Source organism: Oncorhynchus keta, chromosome 25, assembly GCF_023373465.1.
Source record: "Oncorhynchus keta strain PuntledgeMale-10-30-2019 chromosome 25, Oket_V2, whole genome shotgun sequence".
Classification (NCBI taxonomy): domain Eukaryota; kingdom Metazoa; phylum Chordata; class Actinopteri; order Salmoniformes; family Salmonidae; genus Oncorhynchus; species Oncorhynchus keta.
In genome coordinates this window covers 23,811,419-23,835,709 of record NC_068445.1, presented here as the reverse complement: position 1 = coordinate 23,835,709, position 24,291 = coordinate 23,811,419, and the positions used below count along the sequence as shown (strand labels likewise).

At 44.8% G+C, this 24,291-nt stretch overlaps 2 protein-coding genes and 1 long non-coding RNA gene across 8 annotated transcripts in view; 2 read left to right on the top strand and 1 right to left on the bottom strand.

Moving 5' to 3' along the window:
• LOC118371605 (clathrin heavy chain 1) overlaps positions 1–15,726 on the top strand; it is a 37,990-nt gene extending 22,264 nt beyond the window's left edge. The window contains exons 19-32 of the mRNA XM_035757127.2: positions 606–751; positions 907–1,090; positions 1,292–1,484; positions 2,337–2,494; positions 5,653–5,817; positions 5,924–6,031; positions 6,166–6,333; positions 6,443–6,592; positions 6,748–6,879; positions 7,021–7,131; positions 7,208–7,378; positions 8,057–8,278; positions 15,019–15,094; positions 15,315–15,726. Of these exons, the coding sequence (XP_035613020.1) occupies positions 606–751; positions 907–1,090; positions 1,292–1,484; positions 2,337–2,494; positions 5,653–5,817; positions 5,924–6,031; positions 6,166–6,333; positions 6,443–6,592; positions 6,748–6,879; positions 7,021–7,131; positions 7,208–7,378; positions 8,057–8,278; positions 15,019–15,094; positions 15,315–15,436 (2,106 nt within the window). The 3' untranslated portion in view covers positions 15,437–15,726. The remainder of the gene's footprint in view (positions 1–605; positions 752–906; positions 1,091–1,291; positions 1,485–2,336; positions 2,495–5,652; positions 5,818–5,923; positions 6,032–6,165; positions 6,334–6,442; positions 6,593–6,747; positions 6,880–7,020; positions 7,132–7,207; positions 7,379–8,056; positions 8,279–15,018; positions 15,095–15,314) is intronic.
• On the bottom strand, positions 15,399–16,218 carry LOC127911699 (uncharacterized). 6 transcript variants are annotated; one of them, XR_008078931.1, is made up of 3 exons: positions 15,792–16,218; positions 15,573–15,747; positions 15,399–15,529 (listed from the first exon to the last, which is right to left on the bottom strand). It is a non-coding gene; the product is annotated as an uncharacterized LOC127911699 (long non-coding RNA). The 6 variants fall into 6 exon arrangements; XR_008078935.1 differs by having other exon boundaries at positions 15,835–16,218; XR_008078933.1 differs by having other exon boundaries at positions 15,573–15,704; positions 15,835–16,218.
• Positions 16,219–20,398: 4,180 nt separating this feature from the next.
• The window catches only part of LOC118371604 (tricarboxylate transport protein B, mitochondrial-like), a 43,176-nt gene continuing 39,283 nt past the window's right edge, over positions 20,399–24,291 (top strand). Inside the window, exon 1 of the mRNA XM_035757126.2 lies at positions 20,399–20,835. Within this exon, the coding sequence (XP_035613019.1) occupies positions 20,724–20,835 (112 nt within the window). The 5' untranslated portion in view covers positions 20,399–20,723. The remainder of the gene's footprint in view (positions 20,836–24,291) is intronic.

Genomic DNA, 24,291 nt, shown 5'->3' with positions numbered 1-24,291 from the left:
CTTCTTACCAGAAAGATATTTGTTTCTGTCGGCGCGATGCGTGGAGAAACCCGTTGGCTGCACCGCATCGGATAGCGTCTTCCCAGTGAGCCATGTTTCCGTGAAGCAGAGAACGTTGCAGTCTCTGATGTCCCTCTGGAATGCCACCCTTGCTCGGATTTCGTCAACCTTGTTGTCAAGAGACTGGACATTGGCAAGAAGAATGCTGGGGAGTGGTGCGCGATGTGCCCTTGTTCGGAGTCTGACCAGAAGACCGCCTCGTTTCCCTCTTTTTCGGAGTCGTTTTCTTGGGTCGCTGCATGCGATCCATTCCGTTGTCCTGTTTGTAAGGCAGAACACAGGGTCTGCGTCGCGGAAAACATATTCTTGGTCGTACTGATGGTGAGTTGACGCTGATCTTATATTCAGTAGTTCTTCTCGACTGTATGTAATGAAACCTAAGATGACCTGGGGTACTAATGTAAGAAATAACACGTAAAAAAACAAAACTGCATAGTTTCCTAGGAACGCGAAGCGAGGCGGCCATCTCTGTCGGCCCCGGAAGTAGAGAATTTACTTCCTTGTGTTCTGACCTGTGGTTCCCTGTGGTAACTTGTGTTGGCCAGGTGGTACAGACAGCTCTGTCAGAGACCCAGGACCCAGAGGAGGTATCGGTGACTGTCAAGGCCTTTATGACAGCTGACCTGCCCAATGAGCTCATTGAACTACTGGAGAAGATTGTACTGGACAACTCCGTCTTCAGCGAGCACCGGTCAGTCACCACACGTTTTCTCTCGCTCTCACACACACACTACTTGTCACCAAAGTTAAGCTTCGAGGATGAAAAGACTAAAATATTTCAGAAGTTGTACGAATATCTGTAGTTGATATCTTATCTAGCGTCTTTATCTTCTGTTTCTCCTCCAGAAACCTCCAGAACCTGTTGATCTTGACGGCCATCAAGGCAGACCGGACACGTGTGATGGAGTACATCAACCGCCTAGACAACTACGACGCCCCAGACATCGCTAACATCGCCATCAGCAACGAGCTCTTCGAGGAGGCCTTCGCCATCTTCAAAAAGTTTGACGTCAACACCTCCGCCATTCAGGTAAACGAGTCTGAAGATGATCCAAATATTTAGCTAATCATTGTATCTGCTTTATTTCAATGCACCAATAATGCTTTGCTTTTCTTCGTGCTCCTTACAAATATTTTATCACGGTACCCTCTATTTAATACCAATAATACTTTTCTTTGTGCCATTTACTCATTCACACAGCGTAACCATACCGTCCACCTGTGTCTCTAGGTTCTGATCGAGCATATCAGTAACCTGGACAGAGCCTATGAGTTTGCAGAGCGTTGTAATGAGGCTGCTGTATGGAGTCAGCTGGCCAGAGCCCAGCTCCAGAGAGACCTGGTTAAAGAAGCCATCGACTCCTACATCAAAGCTGATGACCCGTCAGCCTACATGGAGGTGGTCACCGCGGCCAGCAAGAACGGTAAGACAACACATCACCATAACTAAGCTACACTCACCACCGAGTTCCAAACTGCCTCTGGAAGCAACGTCAGCACAAGAACTGTTTGTCAGGAGCTTCATGAAATGAGTTTCTGTGACCGAGCAGCTGCACACAAGCCTTAGATCACCATGTGCGATGCCAAGCGTCGCCATTGGAATCTGGAGCAGTGGAACCGCGTTCTATGAAGTGATTCATCCGCTTCACCATCAGGCAGTCGGACTAATCTGGATTTGAAGGATGCTAGGAGAACGCTACCTGCCTGAATTCATATTGCCAACGGTAAAGTGTGGTGGATGAGGAATGGTTATCTGGGGCTGTTTTTTGTGGTTTGGGCTAGGGAAATGTTAACGCTACAGCATACAATAAAATTATAGATGATTCTGTACTTCAAACTTTGTGGCAACAGTTTGGGGAAGGCCCTTTCCTGTTTCAGCATGACAATGCCTCTGTGCACAAAGCGAGGTCCATACAGAAATGGTTTGTTGAGATCGGTGTGGAAGAACATGACTGGCCTGCACAGATCCCTGACCTCAACCCCATCGAAGACCTTTGGGATGAATTGGAACGCCCACTGCGAGCTAGGCCTAATCGCTCAACATCAGTGCCCGACCTCATTAACGTTCTTGTGGCTGAATGGAAGCAAGCCCCTGCAGCTATGTTCCAACATCTAGTGGAAAGCTTTCACAGAAGAGTGGAGGATGTTATAGCAGCAAAGTTGGGACCAACTCCATGATTTTGGAATGAGATGTTCGACAAGCAAGTGTCCACATACTTTTGGTCAAGTAGTGTATAATGTTTGCGTGTATGTAATGTATGATGTGTGCATTGTAGATAACTGTGAGGATCTGGTGAAGTTCCTTCAGATGGCTCGTAAGAAGGCCCGGGAGTCCTACGTAGAGACAGAACTCATCTTTGCTCTGGCTAAAACTGGCAGACTGGCCGAACTAGATGAGTTTGTTAACGGCCCTAACAATGCCCATATACAACAGGTAAAGGTGTCAAATACGTATAAAATGCTGATATACAGTGCCTTCCGAAAGTATTCAGACCCCTTGACCTTTTCCACATTTTGTTACATTATAGTCTTATTTTAAAATAGATTCAAATGTTTTTTTTCCTCATCAATCTACACATAATACCCCATAATGACAAAACAAAAAAAACGTTTTTTAGAAATGTTTGCAAATTAAATAAATGTTTTTTTTTAAACTGATCACATTTGTATAAGTATTCAGACCCTTTACTCAATACTTTATTGAAGCATCTTTGGCAGCTATTACAGCATTGAGTCTTCTTGGGTATGACGCTACAAGCTTGGTGTATATACAGTGGGGCAAAAAAATATTTAGTCAGCCACCAATTGTGCAAAAGTTCTCCCACTTAAAAAGATGAGAGCGGCCTGTAATTTTCATCGTAGGTACACTTCAACTAAGGCAGACAAAATGAGAGAAAATCCAAAAAAAATCACATTGTAGGATTTTTAAATGAATTTATTTGCAAATTATGGTGGAAAATAAGTATTTGGTCACCTACAAACAAGCAAGATTTCTGGCTCTCACAGACCTGTAACTTCTTCTTTAAGAGGCTCCTCTGTCCTCCACTCATTATCAGTATAAAATACACCTGTCCACATCCTTTCAACAGTCACACTCCTAACTCTACTATGGCCAAGACCAAAGAGCTGTCAAAGGACACCAGAAACAAAATTGTAGACCTGCACCAGGCTGGGAAGACTGAATCTGCAATAGGTAAGCAGCTTGGTTTGAAGAAATCAACTGTGGGAGCAATTATTAGGAAATGGAAGACATACAAGACCACTAAAAATCTCCCTCGATCTGGGGCTCCATGCAAAATCTCACCCCGTGGGGTCAAAATGATCACAAGAACGATGAGCAAAAATCCCAGAACCACACGGGGGGACCTAGTGAATGACCTGCAGAGAGCTGGGACCAAAGTGACAAAGCCTACCATCAGTAACACACTACGCCGCCAGGGACTCAAATCCTGCAGTGCCAGACGTGTACCCCTGCTTAAGCCAGTACATGTCCAGGCCCGTCTGAAGTTTGCTAGAGAGCATTTGGATGATCCAGAAGAAGATTGGGAGAATGTCATATGGTCAGATGAAACCAAAATATAACTTTTTGGTAAACTCAACTCGTTGTGTTTGGAGGACAAAGAATGCTGAGTTGCATCCAAAGAACACCATACCTACTGTGAAGCATGGGGGTGGAAACATCATGCTTTGGGGCTGCTTTTCTGCAAAGGGACCAGGACGACTGATCCGTGTAATGGAAAGAATGAATGGGGCCATGTATTGTGAGATTGAGTGAGAACCTCCTTCCATCAGCAAGGGCATGGAAGATGAAACGTGGCTGGGTCTTTCAGCATGACAATGATCCCCCAACACACCGCCCGGGCAACGAAGGAGTGGCTTCATAAGAAGCATTTCAAGGTCCTGGAGTGGCCTAGCCAGTCTCCAGATCTCAACCCCATAGAAAATCTTTGGAGGGAGTTGAAAGTCTGTGTTGCTCAGGAACAGCCCCAAAACATCACTGCTCTAGAGGAGATCTGCATGGAGGAATGGGCCAAAATACCAGCAACAGTGTGTGAAAACCTTGAAGACTTACAGAAAACGCTTGACCTCTGTCATTGCCAACAAAGGGTATATAACGAAGTATTGAGAAACTTTTGTTATTGACCAAATACTTATTTTCTGCCATAATTTGATTAAATGTGATTTACAAAGTACAATGTGATTTTCTGGATTTTTTTTTCTCATTTTGTTTGTCAAATTTGAAGTGTACCTATGATGAAAATTACTTTTTTGCCCCACTGTGTGTGTGTGTGTATGCGCCTCTCAAGCGTTGCTGCATAGCTATTTTCAGGTCTCTCCAGTGACGTTTGATCGGGTTCAAGTCCGGGCTGAAGCTGGGCCACTTAAGGACATTCAGAGGCTGTGTGCTTAGAGTCGTTGTCCTGTTGGAAGGTGAACCTTCGCCCCAGTCTGAGAACCTGGTCCAGGTCGCTCAGGACTTCATCAATAATCTTGCAGTACTTGGCTTCGTTCATCTTTGCCTCGATCCTGACTTGTCTCCCAGTCCCTGCAGCTGAACCTCCTCCCCCCACATGATGCTGCCACCACCATGCTTCACCGTAGGGATGGTGCCATGTTTCCTCCAGACTGGACGCTTGGCATTCAGGCCAAAGAGTTCACTGTTGGTTTCATCAGACCAGAGAATCTTGTTTCTAATGGTCTGAGTCCTTCAGGTTCATTTTGGAAAACTCCAAGTGGACTGTCATGTGCCCTTTACTTAGGAGTGCCTTCCATCTGGCCACTACCGTAAAGGCCTGGTGGAGTGCTGCAGAGATGGTTGTCCTTCTGGAAGGTTCTCCCATCTCCACAGAGCAGCTCTGGGAGCACTGTCAGTGTGACCATCGGGTTCTCATTCACCTCCCTGACCGAGGCTATTCTCCCCCGATTGATCAGTTTGCATGGGCGACCATTTAAGAATGATGGAGGCCACTGTGTTCTTGGGGACCTTAAATGCTGCAGAAATGTTTTGGTACCCTTCCCCAGATCTGTGCCATGACACAATCTTATCTCGGAGATCTACGGACAATTCCTTCGACCACATGGCTTGGTTTTTGCTCTGACATGCATTGTCAACTGTGACCTTTTTTATATTGACAGGTGTGTGCCTTTCCAAATCATGTCCAATAAATTGAATTTCCCACAGGTGGACTCAAATAAGAATGAAGTTGTAGAAACATCTCAACATTGATCAATGGAAACAGGATGCACCTGAGCTCAATTTAGTCTCATAGCGAAGGGTCTGATTTCTTATGTAAATAAAGTATTTGTTTTTAACTTTTGATAAATTTGCAAAAATGTCTAAACCTGTTTTTGCTTTGTCATTATTGGGTATTGTGTTTACTATATTGCTGAGTTATTTTGACATTTTTTTGAATTTTAGAATAAGGCTCTCAAGTAACAATGTGGAAAAAGTCAAGGGTTCTGAATACTTTCCGAAGACACTGTATATTAACATGCAACGGTTGGTCACTGAGACCCTTTGTCTCAACTCTTCTTTCTCCCTCTCCTCTCATTCCTCCCTTTCTCTCTCTTCCTGTTCTTCTCCTCATCCAGGTGGGAGATAGGTGTTTTGAGGAGGGCATGTATGATGCGGCCAAGCTGCTGTATAATAATGTGTCCAACTTTGCCCGCCTGGCGTCCACGCTGGTCCACTTAGGAGAGTACCAAGCTGCTGTGGACAGCGCCAGGAAAGCCAACAGCACACGCACCTGGAAGGAGGTGCACCTTAACATTTCTACACGCATTCTGCTCTATGGGGAAGAGATAGATGGAAGCTCCATTTGTTGGGCTGTGTATCATGACTTCTTTTTCTTTCTCCCCCCAGGTGTGTTTTGCGTGTGTGGCTGGGGAGGAGTTTCGTTTGGCTCAGATCTGTGGTCTTCACATCGTCATCCACGCTGATGAACTGGAGGAGCTCATCGGTGACTATCAGGTAAATACACTATCATTCACCTGATGAGGCCCTCCATAGTTTACTGTCAGGTGTTTACTGTTTTCAGATATTTCAGGTGTCTGTACAGTATCTATGTTTTGTGGTTAACTCACGTTTGTCTCTGTGTGCATCAGGACCGGGGCTATTATGAGGAGCTGATAGCCCTGTTGGAGGCAGCATTGGGTTTAGAGCGCGCTCACATGGGCATGTTCACAGAGCTGGCCATCCTCTACTCCAAATTCAAACCCCAGAAGATGAGAGAACATCTGGAACTCTTCTGGTCCCGTGTCAACATCCCTAAGGTGTGACGCATGTGTATGTGTGGCTCTGAAAATATTTATTGGAAGTAAATATTTCTCTCTCCCATATCGGTCATGTCTGTTACCTCACTTCCTGCGGTTTTCTAATCAGGTGCTGCGAGCGGCGGAGCAGTCCCACCTGTGGGCGGAGCTAGTGTTTCTGTATGATAAATACGAGGAGTATGACAATGCTGTCCTCACGATGATGTCACACCCTACTGATGCATGGAAGGAGGTGCAGTTCAAGGACATCATCGCCAAGGTAATAACCTCCGCAGCCCTCTCTCACAAAACAGTTGAGAACCTCACTGAAGGACTAAAAGTATACTAACCACAACTGTAGCCAATCGCTCTCATTTTGTAGTTCTTTCACCTCTCTTCACAAGGAACTTCATTGTGTTGTATGACTCTTTCTAGGTGGCCAATGTGGAGCTGTACTACAAATCCCTTTCCTTTTACCTGGATTACAAACCTCTGCTGACAAACGACCTTCTAACCATACTATCACCACGGTTAGACCACAGCCGGGTGGTCACATACTTCACCAAGGTAATCAATAAAAAAAACAGTCATTTAAACCAGGAATTGAATGAATGAATGAATGTAAATAAAAAATACATTTAATTGCACAATAGAACACTTTCAATTTAGCAGCAACACAAGACCAAATAATGTGACGTCTGTCTCCAGATGAACCAGTTGATGTTGGTAAAGCCTTACCTGCGGTCAGTCCAGAGTCACAACAACAAGGGAGTCAACGAGGCCCTCAATAACCTACTGACAGAGGAGGAGGACTACCAGGTGAGTGTGTGTACTGTGTGTGTGTGTTTTTGTCCATAGACTCTGAGCCTGATTTGTCTGCCTGTGTTGTCTATAGGGTCTGAGGGCATCGATCGATGCGTATGGTAACTTTGACACCATTGTTCTGGCCCAGAGACTGGAGAAGCATGAGCTGATTGAGTTCAGACGCATAGCAGCATACCTCTACAAAGGCAACAACCGCTGGAGACAGAGCGTGGAACTCTGCAAGAAGGACAAATTATACAAGGTAAACATTTTAGATACTAGCTGTTCCTGCCAAACCAGCGTCTGGATGCAGACACACTGCTGTGCACAGGGTTTTCCTCTTTTTGCACTGAACATTTTTGTTGTTGGACCCTTTAACATTTCACTCTACTCTGACTATAGCCTGATGCGGACACTGTTTCGCTTTGTAGGAGGGAAATTCTAGTGAATACATTTGGCCAACTGCAACCTGTTGAAATAAGTGTCTTCAGTTTTCTCCTCAGTAGCTTTTCAGCTTTGCAATAGTATGTAACCACTGGTGCAACATCTATGAGAATCAAAATATTCCCGAGTGGTGCAGTGGTCTAAGGTACTGCATCGCAGTTCTAGAGGCGTCACTACAGACTGGTTCGATTTCACAACCGGCTATGATTCGGCGTCCCATAGGGCGTCGCACAATTGTCCCAGCATCGTCCGTGTTAGGGTTTGGCCGGGGTAGACCGTCATTGTAAATAAGAATTTGTTCTTAACTGACTTGCCTAGTTCAATAAAGTTTCAAATAAAAAATATCCGTACCTTCCTCTGTCAGCCTGTCTCAGGATGGGATGCTGGATGCTCTAGACACTCTGCTGTAGTTTCAAATCAATCTTTTAATCGATCGCAAATCAATCCACTAATCGATCAGTCAATAAAGCCCCCTCTTCCTGTGTTTGTTCGTCAGGATGCAATGCTGTATGCTGCCGAGTCTAAGGATGCAGAGTTGGCTGAGACCCTGCTGCAGTGGTTCCTGGAGGAGGGTAGGAAGGAGTGTTTCGCTGCCTGTCTGTTTGCCTCCTATGACCTGCTGCACCCTGATGTGGTGCTGGAGCTGGCCTGGAGACACAACATCGTGGACTTTGCCATGCCATACTTCATCCAGGTCATGAGGGAGTATCTCACCAAGGTCAGTCCTGCTGTAAACACAGCAAGCACAGTCTGTGTCCCAAATGGCACCCTGTCACTGCTTTTGAACAGAACCCTATGAGCCCTGGTCAAATTAGTGCACTATATAGAGAATAGGGTGCCATTTCAGACACACATCACATTTGTTTTCAGTGGGTGAAAATGTTGTAAAATATAAGATGAATAATGGATCTCTTCCTGCTAACAGACAGGGTAGACATGAAGCAATACTTTTGGCAATACAAATGAAGAGGAAAGTAGTGGAAAGTTTACTGAAAAATGTGATAACGCTGCTAGGGAATGCTTTCACTCGGTTTCTTTTCAAGGCTAGAATGATTCTGTACAATTATACAAGTTGATTATTTTGTATTTCTTCACTAAGTTAAAAACATGAGCCACTAAATTGGGGAACCTTAGCATTCCTCTAGAGTTAAAGCAATCTCTCATGACACCACTTCCTGTAACCTTTGACCCCAAGCCATGTGAGGTCAAATAACTTTTGGTTCTCTTCCAGGTTGATGAGGTTGCGGAGAAGGTGACTGTCTCTGGATCTTTATTTATTTATTTTTTGTTCAGTCTGTTTTCTGTTGTAACATAGACCCTGGGTTTCTGATGTAGGAACCTACCATGGTAGAACAGTGTGATATTGGAGGGAGTGCTGGCCAGCCCTGGTCCTAGAGAACCCTGCACCCCCTGTGAAGTTATGTTCCAGCCCAGCACCAACACACCTGATTCAGCAAATTGTGTTTCTAGATTGAAGTCTGAATCAGGTGTGTAAGTGCAGGGCTGAAACAAAAACCTCTAGGCATCAAGCACATAGAAACCATGTGTTTGACATCATTCCACTCCAGTCATTACCACGGGCCTGTCCTCCCCAATTAAGGTGCCACCAACCTCCTGTGCTCTAGGACCAGGGTTGACCACCCCCGGGTCTCTAACTGCTAATCCCTGACTGCTTGCTCCTAGTTAACAGTAACAAATGGTAGAACAGTGTGATAGAACAGTAACACGTGGTAGAACAGTGTCATAGAACAGTAACACGTGGTAGAACAGTAACACGTGGTAGAACAGTAACACGTGGTAGAACAGTAACACGTGGTAGAACAGTAACACGTGGTAGAACAGTAACACGTGGTAGAACAGTAACACGTGGTAGAACAGTAACACGTGGTAGAACAGTAACACGTGGTAGAACAGTAACACGTGGTAGAACAGTAACACGTGGTGGAACAGTGTGATGGAACAGTAGCACGTGGTGGAACAGTGTGATGGAACAGTAGCACGTGGTGGAACAGTGTGATGGAACAGTAGCACGTGGTGGAACAGCGTGGTGGAACACGTGGTAGAACGGTAACACGTGGTAGAACGGTAACACGTGGTAGAACGGTAACACGTGGTAGAACGGTAACACGTGGTAGAACGGTAACACGTGGTAGAACGGTAACACGTGGTGGAACGGTAGCACGTGGTGGAACGGTAACACGTGGTAGAACGGTACACGTGGTAGAACGGTAACGTGGTAGAACGTGGTAGAACGGGTAACACGTGGTAGAACGGTAACACGTGGTAGAACGGTGGAACGGTACACGTGGTGGAACGGACGTGGTGGAACGCACGTGGTGGAACGGTAGCACACGGTAGCACGTGGTGGAACGGTAACACGTGGTGGAACGGTAGCACGTGGTGGAACGGTAACACGTGGTGGAACGGTAGCACGTGGTGGAACGGTAGCACGTGGTGGAACGGTAGCACGTGGTGGAACGGTAGCACGTGGTGGAACGGTAGCACGTGGTGGAACGGTAGCACGTGGTGGAACGGTAGCACGTGGTGGAACGGTAGCACGTGGTGGAACGGTAGCACGTGGTGGAACGGTAGCACGTGGTGGAACGGTAACACGTGGTGGAACGGTGTGATGGAACAGTAACACGTGGTAGAACAGTAACACGTGGTAGAACAGTCACACGTGGTAGAACAGTCACACGTGGTAGAACAGTCACACGTGGTAGAACAGTCACACGTGGTAGAACAGTCACACGTGGTAGAACAGTCACACGTGGTAGAACAGTCACACGTGGTGGAACAGTGTGATGGAACAGTCACACGTGGTAGAACAGTAACACGTGGTAGAACAGTAACACGTGGTAGAACAGTCACACGTGGTAGAACAGTCACACGTGGTAGAACAGTAACACGTGGTAGAACAGTAACACGTGGTAGAACAGTGGTAGAACAGTAACACGTGGTAGAACAGTAACACGTGGTAGAACAGTAGCACGTGGTAGAACAGAACGTGGTAGAACAGTAGCACGTGGTAGAACAGTAACGTGGTAGAACAGTAGCACGTGGTAGAACAGTAGCACGTGGTAGAACAGTGCACGTGGAACAGTAGCACGTGGTGGAACAGTAACACGTGGTGGAACAGTAGCACACGTGGCACGTGGTAGAACAGTAGCACACAGTGTGTGGAACAGTAACACGTGGTAGAACAGTAACACGTGGTAGAATGGGTAGAACAGTAGACGTGGTAGAACAGTAGCACGTGGTAGAAGTCACGTGGTAGAAGTGTGATGGAACAGTAACGTGGTAGAACGGTGTGATGGAACAGTCACACGTGGTAGAACGGTGTGATGGAACAGTATATGTACGGTGTGATGGAACAGTCACACGTGGTGGAACAGTCACACGTGGTGGAACAGTCACACGTGGTGGAACAGTAACACGTGGTGGAACAGTAACACGTGGTGGAACAGTAACACGTGGTAGAATGGGTCAAGACTAGTCACAAGTTGTGTAAAAACATATATAATTGTAAAATAGTGTGTGTGTCAGTGTGTGTGGGCATTTTGACTATCAGTCGTGAGGGCATGACATCAGTCGTGAGGGCATGACATCAGTCGTGAGGGCATGACATCAGTCGTGAGGGCATGACATCAGTCGTGAGGGCATGACATCAGTCGTGAGGGCATGACATCAGTCGTGAGGGCATGACATCAGTCGTGAGGGCATGACATCAGTCGTGAGGGCATGACATCAGTCGTGAGGGCATGACATCAGTCGTGAGGGCATGACATCAGCAGAAGGCAAGGCAGGTTGATGTGCTCAGTGTACATTTATTTACAGGCCTTGGTGATCCAATGGTGAAAGTGCCATATCCTACAAAAGGTATACGTAGATTTACCAAATATACACAAGCAATAGCCCAAGAGAAATATCCTCTATCGGGCTTATCGGGCTTAACCTGTCCTATCTGAACAGACACAGGTAGAGGGCAAGACTGTACAGCCTCGCCTTGAGAAACCAAAGATCTAACCGGTAGGTCTACATAAATTATAAAAGCACTTGGCCCCTAGGACCATACCATTTCCCAATTGGCAATTAAAACCAATAAACTGGTTCTACAATGTAAAAGTCCATTTCCACATCCGTTGGTACATTCCTCTTAATCAGACGTAATGATTATTATTGATATTTCAACACCATGCATACATGGAACAATGTTCTTTTATTCAACGTTCTGACTCCAAAGTGTGGAGCACAGGCCTATTTCTATGGGCACTGAGGCGTGCACGCTCGTGTTACGCACAACCAGAATGACAGAGACTAATGGTGCTTTCAAGACAACTGGGAACTCTGAAAAGTACAAGGTCAAATCATGACGTCGGTGATATCACGTTGGAAAGTCGGAGCTCTAGATAGAGTCCCGACATCCCAAGTTGGATGACCGTTGAGTCGGAGCTCGCTTTTTTTCAAGTTCCCAGTTGTCTTGAATGTACCGAAGTCGGAGATTTCAGAGTTTCCGGTTGTTTTGAACGCGGAAGTAGGACACAGACACACGCAACTCTGGGAAATTTGAACAAAGGGAACCATATGTTGAATTAAATTAAGGGAACTTGTACCTCATGAGTCTTGTGAACGTTCATGTGCACAATAAACATCACGCCACTCGGAGGGTAAGAAATGGTCGGCTAAATGAAAGGCCTATCAAACATGAAATAGAAATGTCTATGTGTTGCAACTACAGGGATGGAATGATGAAACGCAAGCAATTATTGTGGTATTAGATGTAATATAGATTGACCACATGGGACCTATGCATTTAAATGTTTGAAATTAAAAGCAAACATTTTCAACAAGAGAAAAAGCACTTCACTTACGGGAGTTTGGAGACCGCAAGTGAAGACCGCGACTATGTTGCGCCTTCGCCACAGCAATAATTCATTTGAAAAACAAATTCCAAATGCAAGCTTCAGTAAATGATCAATTTCAAGCAATTGTTACATACCAAAAGACCAGTAGGCCCATGCTAGTAGTTGTTGCTCCATTGCTGGTGAGCTTGAAAAGTAAACAGTTAATATTCTTGATCACCAAACCATTTTTGAAGATACATATTTATTTTCTTTAATATGGCAATCCTCTCTCCACAATTTGACATTTTCACAGCAAATCAGCAATCTGTTCACTAGCTCCAATCAGTGTACATTTCACTATACAATCTTTTGCAGGTTTTTTTTCCAAGTGTGAAGCTACTGCCCCTGGCTGTGTAGAATAATCCACAAAATGAGTGACACACAAAACATTACGAAATCTGGCCAGATAAGTTCCAAGTCAAAGTCGAGTCTTGAGTCAAGTTATTTTTATTTTCTGTCAAGTCTTGAGTCAACATATTTGTGACTCGAGTCCACGTTATGACTCCAGTCCACAACTCTGGAAGGTGCTGTGCTGAAATCCTCCACATCAGTAGTCAGCTAGCCTGAGTGTCAATCTGTTTGTTCTATCATGCCAACTCCTTGTCACATATTGGCCTGACAATGACGGCAATGGAGTTGGCAATAGTACTAACAGATCTGGGAGCAGGCTAGTAGTCAGCAGCTGCAGGGTCTGCTGGTTTCCTCTGTACTCACCTGGTTAGATGGGCAGCAGATGAAGTGTCACAGACACAGTGGCGTTTCCTGGATGACTGGAGTCACAGACCCCTGCTGCAGATACAGATCTGTTGTACTATTCTCATATAGCTTTAACAACAGTGTAGTGCACAGTACCACATGGTGAGAAGATTCCCTAGGTATACAGCCACAGACAACCAAATGCACCTCTCCCACACACTGTCTGTGTGTCCCAAATGGCACCATATTCCCTACTAGCTTTCTACACTTTAATGATTTGAATCATAAGAGGCCTGTACTCCCTTGTAGTCTCTTTCCCCTCTGCTGCTGAAATTCTTACCATTACACTGCCAGTTTATGTTGTCGTTATTCCATTGTAATTGTTCAGTTGGTTTTATTTAATTGGCTGTACAGACCGGGCACATCTTTGTCACTTGGAGCTATTACTCATAAGAGATTCCAAATGCCCTTTGCCGTTTGGAATAACTTCAAAATGATTTAATTGCATGAATTTATTATTATTAATAATACTTTTGTGTATAGCGCTTTTCAATAGAGGCAACAAAGTCCTTCCCATCATGAAATTATACAATAAAAAGTACTAACAAAGACTGGAGGAAGGACAATGAAACACAAACGCTAATAAATCATACATAAAAGTATCTTTACGAAAGGATCCTCAGTGGGGATTTAAAGAGGCACTGAATCTGCAAATCCATTCCAAAGTCTAAGGGCCCTAATGGCAAATGCCCAGTGTTCTTTTATTTTCAACCTAGACTTTGGAATGGTCAACGTTGCTCTGCCAGAGGATCTCATGCTGTGTCCTGGCTCGAAAGGGAGAGAAATGATCTGAGATATAGGATTGGGCTAAACCACTCATAGCCTTAAACGTGATTAATACAATTTGAAAATCAATTGTAAAAGTGACTGGTAGCCACTATAGAAAAGCTCAAATAGGTGCGATATGGTTACATTTCCTGGTGCCTGTTAAAGGCCGAGCTGCAGCATTTTGAACTACCTGTAGATGGAGTGATTTCTAAGACTTATACAAGGAGTATTACATGACGTAAATTAAACATTTCTGTTTGACTCTTGAATACATCAGAATCCTTGCTTGATTTATGTTTTATTTAGCCTTTATTTGACCATGTGCTTCTCACACTTCTGAATTATTGCCTGGGAAGATTGCTGCACATTTTACTTTAACAAAATTACCACAAACTAGCCTTGGATAAGATAGCAGTTAAATGTACCGCTTACAGTAAAAAGGAAAATAAAGATGCATGCTCTTAACCAAGCAAAATACCTTTGATAAACAGCTCTAGATGAATTGATGAAATGTAGCATTTTGCTAGGTAAGGAGTGCCCTGTAGTAGAAGCATGCTAAGTTATGATTTTGGTTTGTCTGTTTTGCTCCTGGACTGAGATGCGTTTGTGTTTTCTAAGATTGGATAAAAGTGGACTGTCAGTATCTTGGCATGGACTGAGCTTCTCCTCAACACGAGACGCAATGAAATGCTAATAAAGAGTAGTTTTAAAGAGTAGTTTTAAAGACGCTTCCTCACCTGTAAGGAAAGCTGTAGTGAAGTTTCTCACCAGTTCCGCATGACATCTTCGCTAAGGCATCCTCACTGTAGAGCTATATACTGGTCTATAAACTATGATATTGAAAGGTGTAGTGTATAATATTGTGTGTAGTGTTGTCTTCATGACAAAAGTTAACACCAATAAATTAATTTCTGTCTGCAGAACATTAAGATTTGTAGTTTATTTTAATTTTATTTTTGTCTAGTGAGCCCACCCATTAGGCAGCTGACTGGCTCCTCTCTCTGACTCCTGTCTTACCCTCTGTTCTCAGGTGGACAAACTGGAGGAGTCAGAAAGCCAAAGGAAGACTGAGGGAAAAGTCCCAGATCCCACCCCCATAGTGTTTGGTAGGTTCGGTAGCGCAGTCTATGATGCTTTTAAAATCCCAAACTGGCTCCAGTCCTTCTGCTCCGGTTCCTTCTAGCCTGTTAAAGGAATCCTCTGTGGTGGGGAATGAGTCATGGAATCTGAATGTAACGCTAGAAAACTGGCTGTGTTACTGATGAAATGTAGACAACCCTGTATGTATAACTGTGTGTGTGTGTGTGTGTGTGTGTACACATACAGGTCAACAGCAGATGTTGACAGCAGGTTCCGCTCCAGTGGCTCCCCAGCCAGGATATCCAGGAGGCTATGGATACACTGCTCCAGGCTACCCCACCCAGCCCCCCTACAGCTACAACATGTAGACCACCTCTACCCCACCCAGCCCCCCTACAGCTACAACATGTAGACCACCTCTACCCCACCCAGCCCCCCTACAGCTACAACATGTAGACCACCTCTACCCCACCCAGCCCCCTACAGCTACAACATGTAGACCACCTCTACCCCACCCAGCCCCCCTACAGCTACAACATGTAGACCACCTCTACCCCACCCAGCCCCCCTACAGCTACAACATGTAGACCACCTCTACCCCACCCAGCCCCCCTACAGCTACAACATGTAGACCACCTCTACCCCACCCAGCCCCCTACAGCTACAACATGTAGACCACCTCTACCCCACCCAGCCCTCCTACAGCTACAACATGTAGACCACCTCTACCCCACCCAGCCCCCTACAGCTACACCATGTAGACCACCTCTACCCCACCCAGCCCCCCTACAGCTACACCATGTAGACCACCTCTACCCCACCCAGCCCCCCTACAGCTACAACATGTAGACCACCTCTACCCTACCCAGCCCCCCTACAGCTACAACATGTAGACCACCTCTACCCCACCCAGCCCCCCTACGGCTACAACATGTAGACCACCTCTACCCCACCCAACCCCCTACGGCTACAACATGTAGACCACCTCTACCCTACCCAGCCCCCCTACAGCTACTACATGTAGACCACCTCTACCCCACCCGGCCCCCCTACGGCTACAACATGTAGACCACCTCTACCCCACCCAGCCCCCCTACAGCTACAACATGGGTCCATGCATCTCAAATGGCACACTATTCCCTGTTTTGTGCACTACTTTTGACCAGGGCCAATAGTGCTCCAGTCAGAAGTAGTGTCCTATATAGGCTTTAAGGTGTCCATTTGGGTTTGCAGATCATGTAGAGCATAAGGCCCCAGTAACCCCACATCCCAATCTGAATCAAACTTACCCTACACGGGGATCAAATACATTACAGATGCAGCTTGCTTATGGATTCAATATGGATTCCCTGCCTTGAAACCCCTAATACACAATCTCTCTACTCTGTGAGACACCTAGGACACTCCAAACCTCAACACCACCACACCCAACTCAACCAAAAAGACCTCTTTGCTCTCATCTCCTCTTACTCCCCACCTCCTCTTGCTCCCCCTCCCTCTCCAATGGACTAGAGCAAGGCTAACTGACCCCTCTACTTAGGCTGGCCTGACCAGCCCCCCCATTCACCACTGCACAGCATGGCGACAGCTCTTAGCTCCTAGAGAAAATAGCTAATGTACAGTACACCACTCTGTCCAGGTATATTCTATCACTGTTCCATAGACTGTATCAACCATAGAGCAGCTTTTTAAAATATTTGTTTTTCTAGAGATGATAATAGAGTACTGGTAGTGGAGACTTTTACTGAGGAGCCAGAGAGGGAGTGGGTGAAGGGCTCATCACGCAGTGCCCCTGCCCTCTGAGCACAGCTTGGCCTTGTACAGGAGGTGTCAACTTTGAGTCATTTTTCAAGTTTGTTTCACGACTCTCCTACGTTTGTTTCACCACTCTCTCTCCTACGTTTGGTTCACCACTCTCTCGCTCCTACGTTTGGTTCACCACTCTCTCGCTCCTACGTTTGGTTCACCACTCTCTCTCTCCTACGTTTGGTTCACCACTCTCTCTCTCCTACGTTTGGTTCACCACTCTCTCTCTCCTACGTTTGGTTCACCACTCTCTCTCTCCTACGTTTGGTTCACCACTCTCTCTCTCTCCTACGTTTGGTTCACCACTCTCTCTCTCTCCTACGTTTGGTTCACCACTCTCTCTCTCTCCTACGTTTGGTTCACCACTCTCTCTCTCTCCTACGTTTGGTTCACCACTCTCTCTCTCCTACGTTTGGTTCACCACTCTCTCTCTCTCCTACGTTTGGTTCACCACTCTCTCTCTCTCCTACGTTTGGTTCACCACTCTCTCTCTCTCCTACGTTTGGTTCACCACTCTCTCTCTCTCCTACGTTTGGTTCACCACTCTCTCTCTCTCCTACGTTTGGTTCACCACCTCTCTCTCTCTCCTACGTTTGGTTCACCACCACTCTCTCTCTCCTACGTTTGGTTCACCACCACTCTCTCTCTCCTACGTTTGGTTCACCACCACTCTCTCTCTCCTACGTTTGGTTCACCACCACTCTCTCTCTCCTACGTTTGGTTCACCACCACTCTCTCTCTCCTACGTTTGGTTCACCACCACTCTCTCTCTCCTACGTTTGGTTCACCACCACTCTCTCTCTCCTACGTTTGGTTCACCACCACTCTCTCTCTCCTACGTTTGGTTCACCACCACTCTCTCTCTCCTACGTTTGGTTCACCACCACTCTCTCTCTCCTACGTTTGGTTCACCACCACTCTCTCTCTCCTACGTTTGGTTCACCACCACTCTCTCTCTCCTACGTTTGGTTCACCACCACTCTCTCTCTCCTACGTTTGGTTCACCACCACTCTCTCTCTCCTACGTTTGGTTCACCACCACTCTCTCTCTCCTACGTTTGGTTCACCACCACTCTCTCTCTCTCCTACGTTTGGTTCACCACCACTCTCTCTCTCTCCTACGTTTGGTTCACCACCACTCTCTCTCTCTCCTACGTTTGGTTCTTGACTGTTTCTGTTCAATCGTTTTTGTTTGTCCATCTGAACAGGTACTATGTGTTGAAGACACAACACTATACAGTACTATGGACTAGGAACACTAGTTATTGGGATTATGGTGTAATTTTACTGTGTGTAATTTATCAAGCATGTAGGGATATGTTGACAACACCAAGACTGGGGAGGTTTGCATTGATTCTCCTCTCCAAATGCTCATGTGCTAGCTGATAATATCTAGGTGAACATGGACGTTTGGGTCTCTCCACTTAACACTGTGATGTATGATACACGATCCCACAGCTCTGGAGTTGATGATGATGTGAAATATAACTGCTATATGCTGATGTCTGTGCATGTGCTGCCAAACATATAATGCTGTAACAATGCAACCAGGAGCACAATGTCCATGTTATGCATTTAATAACAAGTATTACCTATGTTGTGTTCAAGGCTGAACACATGTATTTTGAAGCCTTTACTGTCCCACCATGGACACCAACTAACAGGAGTGTGAAGGAAGTCCAATATTACACAAAGGAGAATAAAAACATAAGAGGGAATAGAACTCCTGTATGTCCCTGTGCCAGTGGTCCAGAGTTATTTAATGTACTGAAGAAACATTGTAGAATTTATGATATGTTGTGATACTTAAAGAAAGAAGTTCAGTATGATAGAATACCATACAGTATGCATTGTGTATAGTGTATTGTTGTAGTTGGTCATAAACATGATACTTAAAAATAAAATTGACAGTATACAAAAAGAGCAGGATACAAACATAAAACTCTTCAGAACGATTGCTTGCAGCAGCCATCATTCTAGGGTTTGTTTTCTTCCTCTTCAAGTAGCACATGTCTAGTGAGAATATTCTGGAAAACTACCACCATGGTTTATGGGTAAATCTGGCCTCATGCATCCGGAGCTGTGCCACTATATTGTACAAATGTTGGCTTGAGGTTTGTAGAAAACACTGAAATCTGACCTGTGTACACCCATTACTCTCTGTTCAAGACAAGTGTTCTCAAGGATAATAAAGTTTACACACACATCTGGCTGTGATCATTTCACAATGCTCCTAGCAGTAACCCCAGAGGGAACGTGGATGTTTGTGGTAATACCATATGTTTGCATTGTCATACTATTAACCCCGGCTTTTCCTAAGAACATTTGGTCATAAGGCCTACATAACACTGGCACAGACTGTCACAATGGTTCATCTCAGCTTATGACACTGTCCCTCCCGGCTGTTCATAAAGTGCTATGTCATTGATATGTTGTGTGGCCCTTATGATGAATAGTTCAAGCAAATTGTATAGAGTAAGTTGACAATGAAATCTGACTTCCTGCCTTGGGGAGAATAGGTCATCAACAAACGTCTGAGATTAGGTTTGGTGTTGAGCGGTTTTCGCCACTTCAAGGATGTTCTTGCTTCTTTCAGTTCTGACAATGCAATCAATACTATACAATGGACTGTATATCTCCAGAATGTATTGGTTTCTGTTCTATCCAACTGGTCTTTGTCTTGCACTGCAGAAATCCTCTAGCAGCCTAGCTACTCCTATGACATGACAAGTCAGCGGAGTTTGTAAAAGCACATATAGTTCTGTAACCAGGCCAGACTACTCCATGGCAAGACTTCACTCTACTAGAGTGGTTTCAGGACCAGTACTGAGGCTCTGTCTGATGAAGGTCTCTGACCGATACGTCAGGCTATGTTTTTAACTTTTGGATTTACAATAAATAGTGGAGAGAGTGTTGTGACTTGTGCCCTCAACTTCTGATGCCACAGTCCTGCGGATCACCAGCTGAAGCTGAGGAGCAAAACTGGCCCTGCATCAGTTGAGTTTAAATGTACTGCTGCACTTTGTCCTCAACCTGGGAACTGCTACTGATGGAGAAACTGCCTTTTTGTACACCTATTGTACTAGGCCTTCTGTAATGGCTACATCAATGCAAAGCAGCATCTATTCAACTTGATAATCAGAATAGATAAGTGAAAAATTGGTTATGGTAAAAAGTTAATTATGTAAGCATAGGTCTTATTTGTAAGTGAGGTTAGGAACAAAATAAAATTGTTGATGGTTTAAACTTTATTTTGATATGATGTTTCTATTCATAGCAAGACAGATATCTGTATGAATATTGTTGTGGATGCAGTCTTCTCATGGATGTAGCCTATAAGGGGGGTGGATGTCACTGAGTCACACCACTTGATTGATGGTGTTTTGTGTCTGAAGCGCCTTTGTACCACGGCTCTCTTGCTCTGATGGGAGCAGGGTGGAGGAAGGTGCTATTTCAACATTACGCTCTCTACTGGGGCTGATACTTTAATTTACATCGCTGTGTGTTTGTTTTCTGAACTGAGAAATGTATGTTTGCTAATGTATTCATTTTTGCGAGTTGACGCGTACAAGGATGTGACGCGCCTAGACTAGAGCGAGAGCGACACAGCCCCGCCCTTCTCCTGGTGTGGAACGAAAATGCCCCGTCTCTCCTCCCTCCGCCCCAGGGATAGATAGGCTTTCTCCCCGCAACTGCGAGCTGTGTAGTAGCTTACTGCCCACATACAGCGGATGTCTGACATGATATCCATGGTATGCACTGAACGTTATATCAACTAGAAACTAGTTTAAGGACTTTCGTAGACTTAGTTTATAGCTAGATAGATATTGGTTGAATTATTTCTTGACAATGGAAGGAAACAGTAAATTCACCAGCCTCTTTCACAGACCCAGGTGTCTGGCGGCGGCGGCACCTGGAGGAAAAGCGAAATTAACTCACCCAGGGAAGGCAATTCTAGCAGGTAAGTTTTGTCATCCTTTGTTCAGACACCACCTTTTGCCAATAGAGATGACTTAACATTTTTCAGATACACACTAAAGTGACTTTACTGTATAGCGCACCGTCGTGGAGAGAAAGCGTTAGCCTGTAGAGTAAAGTAACATTGTTTCTGATCATGTCACTTTCACTTGACAGCCAGGGGTTGTTGTAAATGATGTACTGACGGTGTTTCATTAGAAGCCGTGCACGAAGCGAGAGCGTCCATTAGAATAAGTTACAACTGTCATGTGTTGTATTGTGTTCAACAGTTAATTCACAACAAAAGTTGGAATATGCTAGTCTTCGGTGTTATTATTGTCAGTTTAACATGCGCTGTATGTTTGCATTTCAATAAAGAGGCCATTTGCTTAGCTGCCCGTAGAGCGCATGACAAAATAGTGAACTCTTTTTAGACTAGTAGGCTACATGGAGCTGTTGAATTGTAGGCTTTATTATTGTTATTATTAACTTAATATTATTTAGATTCTAATGAATACGATTTCGAATATACTTGAAAATGGATGATTATGAAATTATCTTATGATCTTTTCTGTAACTGACTGTTGTAACACTAGCCTTCTAATACTGTATTGCAAAACAACTGTCGGGTTATGAATGGTCACCACAGAGCCAACACCCCTCATTTCCCACCTCAGCAGCAGACAGTAGTTACTCAGGTAGAAGGACTGGGGAATGCTGAAATGTTTACCTGCATATGTTAGGATATACAGATCCTTCATTCATGTTACTGTGCAATTTACCTGTGATGACAAAGAGCATCTGTTGTATCTCCATCTGGTTCAGAGGAATTAACAGGCAGACTCTTAGCAGGCCAAGGCATGTAGTCCCCACTCTGCAGCCCTGTTCTGTTAGGCAGCAGACACAGTCATCTTTCTCGGGTGTATCCTTCTTTAAAATTACATGTTTCTCCTCTGGACTGCTCCCTCCACACAGTGAAATTAAAACGAATAACCCTGAAATTGGACTGGAATGTCTTTGAAGTAAAACCACCACCTCTGTCTCTTAAGAAAGACCATAACAAGCATTGGATGAGGATCAAATATAGAAACCCAAGCACTGTGGACTGAGCAGGATAATGTCTCTAAAATGAGTATTGAGTAGCTCAGACATCTCCCCATTAGCAGTAGTAGGCTAGTAGCCTTCATCTCTGAAACCTCCACTGCTGTGAGGGATACTGGTAGAGCGAGGACTTAAGACATTCTCAAGCACTGAATGAAAGAATCTGTTTTCTACTTGTGTCCTTATCCTGCCTGGCTGGCAGGGTCTCTCTCCGTAGCCCCAAACGGCTACGGTCGGATCAGTGCACTGACATTCTATTACTCTGATCTAGTCTAGTGATCACTGCTAGTTACCTTCAACTACATCACACTGGATATATTTAAATGTAGACCATGCTGAAGGAGAGATGCTGTCATTCGATAATGCTATTAAGTTCAATTAAGGCTTCAGGAATCTGGGGTTGTGCTTGTACTATACATAAACCATTGATATGCCATTTGGTTGCAGTAGTTTGATTACGAAATTGCCATACACTAGGCCTACGTGTAGAAAGCATGAGATTCACAATAAACATTCCTCAGTGGCGTGAGTGCATGTATAAAAGGGCAGAATCATGTCTGTTATAGTGGAGGACTAGGTTGAATAATGCAGTAGTAATATACATATCTTAGTAATGCTGCAGTATGCAGTTATAACAGGCCCATATCCCATACTCTTCCATAGGATATTACGCATATTGGTTCGTCAAAGTAACCTCAGACTGAACCTGGTTGCATTTGAAACTCATGAACCCCCCCCCCCCACACACTTTGTGTGTGATTAGAGTGAGGCAGGGCAGGCTGGTGCATTTCGAGGCCTTGAGAGGCACCCTCATGGAGAGGCCACCGCTCTATTGATTACAGCCTTGACAAGAGACCACAGTGACCCTGAAACCTTGTACTGTAGTAATGTTGTTCCAGCTGTAAAACTGGCCAGCATGCACAGTTTCATACAGTACTCTTTGGTACTGCAGGTTTGTGCAACCTTTTCCTCTGTAGATATCCTTTCACAATCCTAATAACCTATGGTGCCATATCACACACAGTCTCTCCAGACTCTCCTCCTCTCAGCTATTGGTACATTTAAATGAGGCCATCCATCTAGATGTTAGATTGGAGAAACCCGCCTGGCCTCTTCCTTCCCTCCCTTCCTATCCTTTCAACCAGACTAACCAGACAAGCTGGCTGGGAACGCTAACAGCCGAAACAGACTCCATCTTTCTTCTCTCTCTCTGTCAGCCCAACTCTTATTTAAGCTGTTTGTGTAGTTGTACACTCCACTCTTTAAAGCCAGTTGATAACTCCTTATCTATAGAATATATTTCTCTCTCTTTCTCTGTTTTTCATCCTGTCTGAATCTATGGGTGCAAATTTAGGGGGAGACCAAGAATATTTAGATATTTTGATTAATGGCTTGTGTATGTATGTATAGTAGATGAGTGTGTGTTGAAATCACACTGTGTTACCCTAGGAACTGATCTACTCTCAGAGAAGGAGTCGCTATGACTCAGTGAGATAAAAGCAATCAGGTAAAATGCTCTTGTCTATAACTCTGATCTGAGATATTACTCAACAGCCAAGCCAATGCTTTACTATAGAGAATCCTCCTGACACCCGGTTTGACACTTAATAAATCTGACAAGCACTTCTCTCAGTGCCTAGACATGGAACCACAGCTATATCTGGTTACTTAACCCTGCACTCGGAGTGGTAATGAGTGTGTGTGTATGCGAGAGATTGTGAGTGTGTGCTGCTTGTTAGAGACCTCTCTCCTTTGCCTGCACTCTTTTCTCAGTAACTGGCTGAGTTCCAAAGTACATATTCTTGAGAGTATCCTTGTTGGCCCTAGGACCACAGCAAGACATTATCTTTCTGTGCCAATGACATAAACCTGGTTGTTTGAACTCAGGGCTGTAGATAAAGACCATAGCCCGGATGCCTCTAGTATGACTCCATGTGTCTGGTGCCATAACGGACCTAGCTTTGCTTGTGAGAAATATTCCACTTTTGGGACTGATTGTAATGCAAGATGGGATGAGAGGATTTTTTATTTGATTTTTTTAACCTTAATTTAACTAGCCAAGTCAGTTAATAACAAATTCTTATTTACAATGATGGCCTACCGGATGGAGTGAGTTAGTGAGAGGAGAGAGAGGAGAGAGAGTGAGAGGAGAGAGAGGGGGAGAGGGGGAGAGTGAGAGGAGAGAGAGCTTGTCTTAGATGACATCTGGCGTTGTAAAAGAAACATTGTTTAGTCTTAGCTAATGGTGCTGTCTCACCCTTACAGTAACCCTGTGTGTGTGTGTGTGTGTGTGTGTGTGTGTGTGTGTGTGTGTGTGTGTGTGTGTGTGTGTGTGTGTGTGTGTGTGTGTGTGTGTGTG